Below are 13,234 nucleotides of genomic sequence, written 5' to 3' on the forward strand. Positions count from 1 at the left end.
CAGTGTAGTCGAGGATCCCTACGTTGGGGCTAACCAGCATATCGATAGAATGTGGTGGCGCATTAGCCAAAGCTTCCTCCAATTCAAACCGCCAGGTGGGAAGCCTCACGATGGAGACTGGAGAGCAATGCCGGAAATAGTGGGAGCGGCTGAGGAGGCAGCTCAGCCGATTTTCCGGCATCTACCAAAACAACCTCCGCACGGCAACCAGCGGCATGTCCGCCGATGATGTTAAGCTTCTGTCTCACCAACAGTTCCCCGACAATGAATTGGGTTTCGGGGAATTCAAATATTGGGAGGTCTATCTTATGGTGCAGACTTCCGCCAAGTTTAGTTCGGGTGTTGAAGCTGGTTGGCTGAAGCGAACGAAGATCAACGCCTCCGGGGAGTACAGCAGCAGTGCCGGTTCCCATAAACTCCCTGACGCCAAGGCAGAGTTCTCGACCCCTCAATCGTCTTCCCGCCGCCGTCGCCTGGTTGGGCAAAAGACCGCGATGCGGATGGCTAGGGGAAGCGCCAGCGGGTCCCCCGAGGTCTAATCGGCAGCTCCTTCCCAAATCGATCCCGAGCTCCCCTCACTCGCCCGCATACAGCAGCATGAGACCCTGATACACACCATGGAGAAGTGGTATGCAGCGACTGACCCCTTATACAAGTTGATGCTGAAGGATGTCATCGATAGTATGCGGCGCGATTTGGGGATGCCATCCCTGCCCGTGAGTGACTCCGGGACCGGCCACGGGCACGACAGGCCTGGTGGCGGGGAGGACGAGGAGTGAGACGGGGGCCGCATTTGTCGAAGCTTGAGGTTGGTTTTTTTAACTATGTATTTTTTAATAATCACGTATGTTTTTTGTTTTAAATAAAGTGGTTGCATTTTCTCCGTATTCATGTCGAAATTTTAATTCCGTAAATTGTTTAATTTGGTGAATTTGTGAATTTTTATTATTGTGGATGTCCATCGGGATGTCCTTGGAGATGTCCGCCATTGTGCAGTGAGATGTCCTTATGAAGTGGCTGTACAGTGGAATGTCCTTATAACGTGGCATGATGTGTTTTTGGGAAGTTCGTCGGGATGTCCGTCGGACATCCGTCCAACCGTGGATGCTGTTAGGAATGATAGTATAGTTAGTAGGGGAGGTCTCCTATATTAAAATCATGATTGGTTCATATCATTAATATACATCATGAGATATGATTTATTGACCACTCTCTCACTCATTTGAATCGACTTGCTTCAGTTCCATGCTCTTCCATTCACTTTTTTGGTGGTATTGTTATTATTACGGTGATGATAATGAATTTGCTATTAGTATTCGCAAATGAGATTTTTATGTTTTAAATTGCATTTCATCATCTATTATAACTATGGATAATTGCCTCTTATATTTAATTCATTTATAACAATAACTAACCAATAACTTCATGGGTGTCTCAATTAAAATCTCAAGGCATAACCAAATATAGTAACTATAAAGTGAATCAAAAGTTACTTTCTTTTAAAATACTAGTACTACTATACAATCAATAAAAGTTTGGAAAATAAAAAATGAGTGAATATAAGTCTACATTTCAAATCATTATATTCAAACTTTTTGCATACAATTTTCCACTTTATGTTCATACAAATCTAAGAGCATCTACAGTAGGGCAGATGATAGTCCGCCTGATCGCGGATGATAGCGTCGGAACATGCATCGTCCGCGGTATCGTCCGCCCCACTGCGGGTCACGCGGACGATACCGCGGACGATGCAATGCGTTTTCCTTTTTTTGTTAATTCTTCAAAATTTATATATATACACCACATTTCTATTTCTTCCTTTCACTCTTTCATTCACTCTTTCATCTCATTCTCTCTATTGCAATTTATAATGAATCCCGATGATTTCCCAAATTCGAATAGTCCAGACGGATTTTCGATGTTCGGTGGTGGTGCACGGTAGCCGGGTACAGACCCTGACGAATACCGGCACTTCGACTCCAACACCCAACACTGATTTCAGTAATGTAGGATTTGCCTTAAATTATGGTGTTTTTTTTTAATATTTTGCATGACATATTTGAAAACATAAAAATTAATTTAAAAATAGTATTTAAAATTATAGGGCGGACTTTAGGGCATCCTACTGCATGTGAAAAGGTATAAAGATAGAATGCTAATATGGCGGAGCATAGGGCGGACTATAGGACACCCCATTGTGGATGCTATAAACTTTTACTAGTTAGAGATCTTCAAACATATCCCTTTTCACACCTTAGTATGAATAACTATTTGATCCAAAACACAAATTAATTTAATGATAATAAAAAAAATTTAATAATTGGGATCCCAAATAAAACCAATAAATAAATGAAAAGTGTTTTGTCATCCTTGAACAAGCACAAACACACAGAAAGAGCTGCAATCACTCGCACACAACACACATCACACAGTCACAGTTTGTCCGAATCGGCGTCGCCAATGTTGCCTTACGCCACCATCGACGACGCGGAGGCGGCTCTCGGCAGATCCCTCTCGGCCGCCGAGACCCTCTGGTTCAATTACTCCGCCACCAAGTCCGATTACATCCTCTACTGCCACAACATCATCTTCCTCTTCCTCATCTTCTCTCTCTTCCCCTTCTACTACCTCTTCCTCGAATACTTCTTCTCCAATTCCGTCGCCCCCTTCAAAATCCAGCCCAAGGTCAGGCTCTCTTTCTCCGACACTCTCCGCTGCTACAAATCGGTAATGCGTACCTTCTTCCTTATCGTCGGCCCGCTTCAGCTCGTCTCCTATCCATCCGTTCAGGTAATTTTTAATTCAACATGCTGTGATGTGATCTGTGTTGGATTTAATCAAGATCATGCTTTTAATACTACTAGTATTTCTGATTTGTTTATTACTCCATTTTAATGAAGCTGATAGGAATAAGAACCAGCTTGCCACTGCCTTCATTTTCAGAAATTGCCCTGCAATTGGGGGTCTATTTCCTTGTGGAGGACTACACAAACTATTGGGTCCATAGGTTTCTGCATTGCAAGTGGGGGTATGAGAAAATCCACAAGGTGCATCATGAGTACACTGCTCCCATTGGCTTTGCTGCGCCCTATGCTCACTGGGCCGAGATTTTGATCCTCGGGATCCCCTCTTTTCTAGGGCCCGCCATTGCCCCGGGCCATATGATTACATTCTGGTTATGGATTGCTTTCAGGCAGATTGAGGCTATTGAGACTCACAGTGGGTAAGCCACTTTGCATGCCTAATCCTCATGATGCAATTTACTCACAAGTCTCCACCTCTATATTCATTTATCTCTCATTATATCTGCATTGCTTTTCATCATTTGACCCAATGATGCCTCAACACTGCTATTCATTCCATTCCTTCCAACTGTTTGCTTTTGATAACTTGATTTATCTGCTGGAAAGTAAATGCATTGGTGGGATGAGGTCAATAATAGTGGACTAACTTTGTGCCTCTCTCTCTCCCCCTTGGTGTGCCTCTTAATTTATTCTATTTGATGTTATCTTTTCCCATAATTTTATTAAGGGGACCTCTTTCCCTTCCTGATTTGGTATCTGTGTGGCTCAAACCCTTAGTGAATTCAGAGTAGCTATATCATTGGATGCCATATCTTTTATTATGTGTTTCATACTTACGCGTGTTTTGGTTAAAAAAAGAGGTCATTACTCTCTAAAATTTCTAAGTTAGAGGTTATCTGTCAGGTGTGACAAGTGAGATTTGTACATCTTCCATTTGCCTTCGAGAACCTCCATCTGTTGGCATCAATCTTTCTTATTTGATTGAATTTTCAGTAGCATAACTTTCATATTCTAAATTAGACTTATAAACTAATTTTGATTAGGTTAAGCTTTGTTTAACTATCACTTATGACTATCTGCACACATTAGCTACTAGCAATGTACATCAGACAGGTCATAACCGCTTGATAAGAAAATGGTTAACTATCACTTATGACTATCTTTTAGTTATTTAATTGTTTTAACTTTTTCCTCAGAGCTTCTCCAAGGATGATTCTTATATGCTACTTTAGTGAATATATCTCCCATTTCTTGAAATCTCTCTTTTGATCATAATTACCTTTCTGTTGAAATATATTATCTATTGTCAAATGAAGTTTGATACATTCTATAATAAATTTCAGATTTATGCTGAAGATTTGCCATTAATTTTTACGACAAAGATATCTCGCCAGTAAAATGGAACTCTCTGAATCGATCTGTTCTCCATAAACTGTTTGCTGCTGTCAAATTTTATAATTAATCTGAACTTTACTTTGCTATTTCAACTTTTCTTCATCTGCTGATTTTCATTTGCCACTAATGTTGAAATTGCTTTCTGCAGGTATGACTTCCCGTGGACTCCGACAAAGTATATTCCGTTTTACGGGGGCCCAGATTACCATGATTACCATCACTATGTTGGTGGACAGAGCCAAAGTAACTTTGCATCAGTATTCACCTACTGCGATTATATCTATGGCACTGACAAGGTGATTACCAAAACGAATTATATCTTCCATTACAAGCGTATAGTGGCTTCAAATTATTGTGTTCTTACACTGCCTTTTTTTTCTTTTTTCTCCCCTTATTTCTCAGGGATACCGCTACCAAAAGAAAGTTCTTCAGCAGGTATATAACTACCTTGTTGTGTTTAATATGTAGCCGCACAGACCTAAGTTATTCATTATCTCCCTCTAATCTGAAACATGCTGGATTCTTCTTGGATGATATTCGTTGGTAGATCTCACAACTGGGAATGAATATTCATTGCTTAGACTATGTTAAACGTAGATGAGATAAGTGGGCATACTCCAAAAGGCTTTCGCCAAATGATGCTGTTTTAAAACCAGTGCATTTTCTTCTCAATTGAAGTTTTCTTGCGATGTTCTCTTAACAATATACACTGCCACTTGTCCAGCTACGCGAGGGGCTTGAAACCAAGAACGAGCAGAGTGGACTTTTGCACGACCAATTTGCACAAAGCCATAAAGAGGACTAGTTTAGGGATGACAAGAACAGTTTCTGGACAAATTACTTTGGCCCAAAGGCATATCTAAGTCTCTGCTTCATGTCCACCTCTCGTAGTTCTTGTCATTCAGTGGAGGTTCGACTTTGCTTGGTGCTGTTAGAGTATGTCAGCCGGTAGGCTTTCGAGCTTTTACCCCTGTGTAGTTTAGGTAGACATAACCTTATATGGTTTGTGGTGTGTACCTTGCTATCTATGTCGATCCAAAAGCTTGTGATTGTTGATTTTGGTATAAGTTGCTTGCTTGTCTTTTTATACTATATTATGGGATTTATCTTGTTTTAGTATGCTAATTGTAGATGATACATAGTTTCAAATTTCTATACATGCATAAAATTATCTCCGTAGATATATAATCAAAGCTGAATCTTTTGATCCAAACTTTGAGTTTAGAAAACATATTACTCCCACATAATGTTATGACAAATGTTTAACTACTAAACTTAACTCTTGCATTACAATACTATGTCAAACTTGATTACAACTAATCAAAACTCATCCATCTCATACTAGTTGGTCAGGCTATGCAATGATGGAAACGGAACAGACACTGACTTTGTACATAATCAAAAGGTGGGTGATGTAGAAATTTAGGATTCCTGCTGCCATCTTGGCTTCGGAAGCACCATACCATTCTTCTTGGCTGTCTCAAGAAAGTCTACATGCTCACCAGCACCTGGAAATCCAAAAATGGCCCTGAGTTTATCCACCATCCCAAACAATCCAACCTCCTCCTCCTCAACAACATCCATGGATGGCGGCAATCGACGACGCTTTCTGGCCTTGCATCCCCCATCACCACCATGCATCTCTGCACATTCTTCAACAGCTTTCCCCTTCAAGCTCCTACTTGAATCAGACTTCTCACCTCTAGGCACTCCAATTTCCCCCAACTCAGAATCACTTAAATCAATAACCTCATCATCTTCCTCGATCACAACCACCTCTGTTTCGCCTAATTTGCTACCAGATTTATCTCCAGCAACCGCTCTAGTTCTCTTGCTCTCCGGCTCATTATCAATTCCTCCTGCTTCCAAAGCCCTAAGCTTCCTCATTCTATCATATTCCTCACCAGAAACAGCCCTGACTCTCTTGCTCTCCTGCTCATCATCCAATACCTGCCTCCTTCTGTCATCCACATTAGGGTTTTGGTCCTCGGAGGAGGAGAGGTGAGAGCGGGAGTGATGTTCCGGCGGGGTGTGGAACACAGAGTCCTCTTCCAAAATCGGCTGGCTTTCGGGCGGCGTAACTATGACGAGGTGATCGGCTTCCGATTGCGTCATGGAGGAAAACTGGGTTAGGGGGATCGAGTCCGTAACATTCTCGGAATCCCGCGCAAATGGGCAGTTGAGGAGCTTCGCCTCCTGCGACTCGCTGACCTTGCAGCATTTGAGGATCCTACCAAACAAATCTTCTCCATCCTCTGCCATCGTTGCTGTAACCTTGATTTGAGAGGTCTTAGGGTTTCTTAATTTGGGTGGAATTTGAAAAGGTGGGACTGCAATTTCCAAATTTGAATATTACTTCGTCGGTCGTTGTAGAGTAGAGAGGTTGAGAAATGATAATAGAAGTAGATTTTAGTGTTAGTTTTGTGAGTGAAGTGGAACATAAGTAAGATAGAGAAAAGAAAAGTAGAGAAAATGAAACATATAACGATTTTACGATTTTGATCTAATATATTATCTTTTGAATTATTTTGTTCCTCATAATTAAAAACGGTCAGAATTTAGTCCTTTTTAGATGGCACCGTTTAAAAATAACGGTCAACTACTGTTTAAACTATTTTAACTAATTTAGAGGGTTAAAGTAGAATATTTAATATTTTTCTTATTTTTAAAAGACAAATTCACACGGTCTCTATCTCCCAACACTCTTCTCTTCCCCTTCAACTCCACCACACTCCTCCGCCGCTGCCTGCCCCCACCTTTGCCGCCACTCCTAGTTCGCTTCCCTCTTCTCACTACTCTTCGCGTTGGGCTTCATCTCGGCCATCCGACACAAGACCGACGCCGATCCCATCTTGAGATGATGCTAAAGAACTGAAGCGGAAGGGTGTCGAGTTCGTATCAATTTTATGTTGTTGCTTCTCCTGGTGTTCAATTCGCCATTACTACTCCTCCAATCCAACCATGTAATTCCTCACCTCCGCCCGAATCATCTCTGCATCACTCCTATCGATTTCGCACTGAAGGGCACAAAATTGACCCCCGCTTGTCGTTGCATCGGTTGATAGGTGGCGGCGGCAATTGGACAGAATTAGGTTCAATTTTGGGGGAATGAGTTGGTGAGTCAGTGTTGTGATTAACAGACTCAGTCTCGGGGAGCGGGTGTTGGCGTGAATGATGGTGTAATCTTCATCGAGGTGAAGGCGCGGTGCTTGATGTGAGGGGGGAGCTGGTTGCACTAGCGGAGGCGGCAGCACTTGCCCGAGTGGCTGGGGAATGAGGGATTTAGGAATGCGGTGACGACGATGAATCGCGTCGAAATCACAAGAGTTATTGATTTGAATTGATTGTATTGCCATATGTGGTTGTTTTTGGTGATAAGGATATTAAGGGATGAGAAGAAGAAACGTAATTGGTAACTCAAAAAATTAAATTATAATTTAGTTTGTTAATTACTAATTAGTAACATTATCTAGTCAAAATAGATTAAACTTACTTTGATCGTCGTATTTAAACGGTGCCGTCCAAAAAGGATTAAATCCGGCCCGTTTTCAATTGTGTTGGTCGAAATAATTCAAAAGATAATGTTTTGTACAAAAATCGTAAAATCGTCATGTGTTTAGGACCACTTTTGACCTTTACTCTTTTTATATTTAGAAATATACTTCTTCGGATTCATGTTAATTGAGTTATTTTTCTATTGTGGAGGTTCAAAGATAATTGAGTCATTTTTATTTTTGGCAAAAATTAACTTTTTCCTTTACTTTATTCTCTTTATTTCTTTTACATTATTCTCTATCCATTTAACACATTATTCTTAAACTCTATGACGAAAAGAAATGCCTCAATTAACAAGGACGAAGGGAGTATCATTACAGCATCCGCAATAGCGAAGCCCAGTCCCAACATAGAGAAAGTTCCAACATACTTCAATAAAATAAAATAAAAATAAAAGTTCAGTGGTGTGATTGAAATGAAATGCAACGAGTTTTTTAGTACTCCCTCCGTCCCAAGGAAGATGACCCCTTCCTTGGGCGGCACGGAATTTTATGCAGTTTTATTTTGTGTATTAAGAGGAGAGAGTAAAGTAAGAGAGAGAATAAAGTAGAGATAAATGTATTTCCATTTATAGTAATGGGTAATCTTGGATGGGACAAACCAAAAAGAAAAATGAGTCATCTTTAATGGGACGGAGGGAGTATGTCTTAAATCTAAATTGTTTGCCGCTGGCCAAAACGGGGGTCTCGTTGGTAAACCACGTAAATTTGTGTCTCTTCATTTTTGGTTGTTTCGATTACTCAATTATTCTATTCTGTCAAAACAAAGTTGAAATAATAATTTTTTAAATTTTTTTTGTGGATGGCTCACCTGTCGCTCGGCGCGCAATAGGCGCCGAGCAGTTTTCTGTCACGCCCTAGCTCCCAGACATTTCTCTCTCCTCCTCTCGGCTCGGTGGTCGTAATACTGCCATAGCCGACCGTCTAGTCGCATTTTCAGTGGCTAGGACGATATTGCGGATGCTCTTAGAGTGGAACATTCCAAAAAAAGAAAATAGAATAGGATGAAGTGGGTATTTCTATGGGACATGGGGAGTATAAGCCTAAGGGCTAGGAGTATGGATTCTGAATGAATGATATGTAATTAGCTCTAATAGTACTCTAAAACCAGTCTCATTTTCAGTTTTGAGTGAAAAATATCTATATATCAAAATCCTTTTTTTTCAAAATTTATGAGTATAAAATGCATAATATAGAGAATATTCTTTTAAGTTTGAGGTTATTATAAATTAGGACCTCCTTCGTCCTATAAGAATATGCACTCTTTCATTTTTAGTCCATCACATAAGAATATGTACTTTCTAATTTTAGAAAGTCTTTTCACTCTAATAAAGTGAGACCAATTTTCCATTAATAATATTTTAATTATTTTTCTTCTCTTACTTTTCTTACCTTATTAATTTTAAATTAAAATTTGTACTGAAGATAAAGTGTGTAAGAGTATCCACAATGAGACTGGACTTCACATAGCCCTCACATAGCCTTCACACTGCCACATCATCAGCACTAAAATTCTCCTGCCACATCAGCTTGCCACATCAACTAGACATCAAATAGCCCTCACATAGCCTTCCCACTACCTATCCACATCACTAATAACAATTATAAAATTTATTTACAATCGTATCAACATACGGAATTTAATTTACGAGACAAATACGGAAAATTCGAAAAATACTATTAAAATTTAAAAAGTACATTAATTTAAAAACAAGTGGTGCGAATGAAAATGACGTTCAAAGCTCGTATATATAGTGTTTGATCGTTCGTAGTTGTTCTCCATTGCTCGTTATTGATCTTGTACAGAAAGAAAGATAGAGAGAGTACTCGTTAAAACAAGTGGTGCGAATGAAAATGACGTTCAAAGCCCGTATATATAGTGTTTTCGAAAAAAAAAATTAAAAATTAAAATCTGACACCGATCCGGGGCCTACAATGGCGCCGTGAGGATCGGCGTTGGAACCGGCGTCATCACACGAATCGGCATGGCCACGCCGAAGTTGACGCCGATTTTGCCGACGCCGGTCGCAATGATTCGGCGTCAGAACCGGCGTCGGCGAAAAATCGGCGTCGCGGTTTTGACGCCTCCATTTTTCGCCGACGCCGGTTCTGACGCCTCCATTGGTGATGCTCTAATATTACGAGGAATAGCAAGTAATTGAATTAAAGAGGAGGTAGGCCAGGGACGCCTTCTATTTGGGCCTCTCCCAAAAACAAGCGAATGAGAGTAGTCCTACGTGTCCACCTTCAAAACCACAACCGTCAAACCGTTTGAATTCCCTCCATTTCATGTCACAGCCTCGCTCCATTCAATTCAAACCTACACTCTGCCGGCGCACGTTAGCTCAACCCAATGTCTTCCTCGATACCGCCAGTCCAGCCTGGCAGGATCCGGATCCTGAAGCAAGGGTCCGACCGGAACTCGGTCGGGCCGGTGGTGTACTGGATGTTCCGGGATCAACGGCTGAGGGACAACTGGGCTCTGATCCACGCCATCCATCAAGCTAATATGCTGCAGGTGCCCCTCGCCATTGCTTTCAACCTCTTCCATCAGTTCAAGGGCGCCAAAGCTCGCCACTTAGGGTTTATGCTCAGAGGCCTCAGGAAACTGCATTCGGATCTCCTCTCCACACTCGAAATCCCTTTTTTCTTGTTCCAGGTGACTCGCATTTTTCGCTTAGATTTCTCTGTTTTCCTTCTAATTTTGTTTATCTTTATGTGCGATTTGTAGTTTTATTTATTTGCTTTGTTGGATTTTGCTTATACGAGGGTGAAAATTTGAGAAATTTATCTTGATATTATCAACGTTTATGCAAATGATAGCAATTGTGAATTCGTGATTGCTTGGGCACTTGCTGGAGGCTGCTTGTTGTAGCTTTTTGTTTTTTTCCTTTCAGAATTCTGATTTAGTGTCAATTTTGTTGTTAAGTAAGGTTTTAACTGTATTAATCTCCCCCCCCCCCTCTCTCTCTGCTTACTCACCAGTGAAAATCATCAGGATTACTGTATGCATTAATAACTGCTAAAAACTCAATCATAATAGTATATCCGGAACATGGATAGTAGTTCTGGCATAGAACTGATGTTATACCATAATGAATTAATAGGGAGAAGCTGTTGACACAATTCCAGATTTTCTGGAAGAATCCCAGGCTTCGCTTTTGGTAACAGACTTCTCACCGTTGAGGGAGGTTAGGCAGTGGAAAGAGGAAATCTGCAAGAGGGTAACTGAGTCAGTTTCTATTCATGAAGTTGACGCGCACAATGTGGTGCCTATTTGGGTGGCATCGGACAAATTGGAATACGCTGCCAGAACTCTAAGGGGCAAGATAAACAAAAAGCTTCCTGAATATCTAGTTGATTTCCCTGAACTCACGAGTCCAATAAAAAAATGGGATTCCTCGGGTAATTCAATTGAATGGGAGGACCTCATTGTTAGTATTGTAAGGTATGATGATAACACTTGTTGAATGATTTATAACCTGTGGTCTGATGTTAATAACTTGGTATGCATCTAACGATATGACCAGGCAAGGTGCAGAAGTTCCTGAACTTGAATGGTGTGAGCCAGGTGAAAAGGCAGCTCTCGAAGTACTTATGGGGGACAAGAGTGGATTTCTGAAAGCAAGATTGAAAAACTATTCTTCGGACAGAAATAATCCGCTGAAACCCAAAGCATTATCCGGCCTCTCTCCTTATTTGCATTTTGGGCAGATATCAGCTCAGAGATGTGCATTAGAGGCAGAAAAAGTACGGAAATTATACACCAAGGTGTGTGATGCAAGTGTGCATCTTTCAAGTTTCTCTTTAGATTTAGACTTGTTAAGTACGAAGCTTAGTTTGTTCTTGTGTCTAACAAAATTCTTGTTGTACTACTATCATAAGGCAGTTGATGTGTTTCTGGAAGAATTAATTGTCCGCAGAGAACTTGCTGATAACTTCTGCTTCTACCAGCCACATTATGATTCTCTAGAAGGTGCTTGGGAGTGGGCTCGCAAGACTTTAATGGACCATGCCTCTGATAAACGAGAACACACATACACGTTAGTGATTGTTTTTTTTCTCCATGGTTCTATGGTCCATTTTTCGCAAGGGGCTTAATTGTTTTAATACCTCACTTTTATTTGCAGGAGAGAGCAGTTGGAGAAAGCACAAACAGCTGATCCAGTAAGTATTTGAATCTTGACATTTTTCTCCGAAAAATATCATATTCTCTTTTGAAAGACCTTGCCATTGCTAAGAATTTTACTTGTTCAGTTCAACCATATGTGTACTCCTTGGAAATTGAACTTTGTTTGAACTCGTAAATTATCATGTTATATTTTTCTCTTAGAAACTTCTGTGCCTTTTTTCTTTCAGCTTTGGAATGCTTCTCAGTTGGAAATGGTTCATTATGGAAAGATGCATGGTTTTATGAGGTAAGTAAGCGACATTCTATCTTACTATTTTTACGTCAATGAGTACTCTTATCCAGCTTTCTAAGGGAAACATTTATATTACCGTGGCGCGGGCCCAGGAGAGTTTAAAATAGGAAGGTGCTAAATATTCAATAATGATATTTTTGCTCTCCTTGGAGTTGTTATTCTGCTACTGCGATCCTGAACATTCCCATAACCGATGAAATATATGTTTGAATACCTAAGTTACAATTTGTGCAGTTGAATTATCTATCAGTTATTATGAGAAATAGATATCTTTTATATATCTTCCGATAACGAATATAATTTGGGAGTTGTAATATGAAATTCAGGATGTATTGGGCAAAAAAGATTCTTGAATGGACTAGTGGACCAGAAGAAGCACTAGCAACATCAATATACTTGAATGATAAAGTAAACATTTGTAACTCCTTTCCCTCTGTCACTGGACTTATTGTCTTAGTAATGCACATTTTTTTTCTCATTTCAATCTCCTGCAGTATCAAATAGACGGCAGGGATCCAAATGGATACGTCGGGTGCATGTGGTCAATATGTGGAGTGCATGATCAGGTCATTTCTAACCCTCCACCTCTAATACATCTCTTTGTTTGGGGAGGACACTATTAACTTTGATCCAAGTCCTTTTTTAGTGCTAACACAAGCACGTTTGATCGGGCAGGGGTGGCGAGAGCGAGCAGTTTTTGGAAAAATTCGGTACATGAACTATGCCGGTTGCAAGAGAAAATTTGATGTGGAAGGCTACATTGCATATATAAAGAGGATAGTCGGCGAATGCAAGAAAAGGAAAGCAGAAGCTCTCCTTAACAGCAAAGCAAAGCAACTGCACACCTAAGGCTAAGAATTTGGTGCTGCATATGTGACTGGCTAACTTTATAGAGTCATATGAACTCTCAGCATAAATAACATTAGAAATTTCGAGAAAATAGAGATTTGATAATTGATATCAGGTGTACTGTTTATGGGATACGAGCAATGTTGACATTTCTGAAGTATTCAGGAACCAATACTTTTGTAATCTTGTTTAGTAATTCATAAGG

At 40.3% G+C, this 13,234-nt stretch overlaps 2 protein-coding genes across 3 annotated transcripts; both read left to right on the forward strand.

The window, feature by feature from the left end:
- The first annotated feature begins 2,364 nt into the window (after window positions 1–2,364).
- LOC121800156 (methylsterol monooxygenase 1-1-like) lies at window positions 2,365–5,318 on the forward strand. The gene is made up of 5 exons (XM_042199744.1): window positions 2,365–2,793; window positions 2,904–3,226; window positions 4,351–4,498; window positions 4,605–4,637; window positions 4,927–5,318. The coding sequence occupies exons 1-5, from the start codon at window positions 2,464–2,466 to the stop codon at window positions 5,005–5,007; spliced, it is 915 nt and encodes a 304-aa protein (XP_042055678.1). The 5' UTR covers window positions 2,365–2,463; the 3' UTR covers window positions 5,008–5,318.
- A 4,736-nt stretch (window positions 5,319–10,054) lies between these two features.
- Window positions 10,055–13,212, forward strand: LOC121800157 (deoxyribodipyrimidine photo-lyase-like). Of its 2 annotated transcripts, none has more exons than XM_042199746.1 (9): window positions 10,055–10,415; window positions 10,864–11,204; window positions 11,287–11,527; window positions 11,711–11,799; window positions 11,887–11,923; window positions 12,116–12,174; window positions 12,507–12,588; window positions 12,675–12,746; window positions 12,856–13,212. In XM_042199746.1, the coding sequence occupies exons 1-9, from the start codon at window positions 10,110–10,112 to the stop codon at window positions 13,027–13,029; spliced, it is 1,401 nt and encodes a 466-aa protein (XP_042055680.1). In that variant the 5' UTR covers window positions 10,055–10,109; the 3' UTR covers window positions 13,030–13,212. The 2 variants fall into 2 exon arrangements, with proteins under 2 accessions (XP_042055680.1, XP_042055679.1); XM_042199745.1 differs by having other exon boundaries at window positions 10,057–10,415; window positions 11,642–11,799.
- Window positions 13,213–13,234: the final 22 nt, after the last annotated feature.

Source organism: Salvia splendens, chromosome 4, assembly GCF_004379255.2.
Source record: "Salvia splendens isolate huo1 chromosome 4, SspV2, whole genome shotgun sequence".
Taxonomy (NCBI): Eukaryota; Viridiplantae; Streptophyta; class Magnoliopsida; order Lamiales; family Lamiaceae; genus Salvia; species Salvia splendens.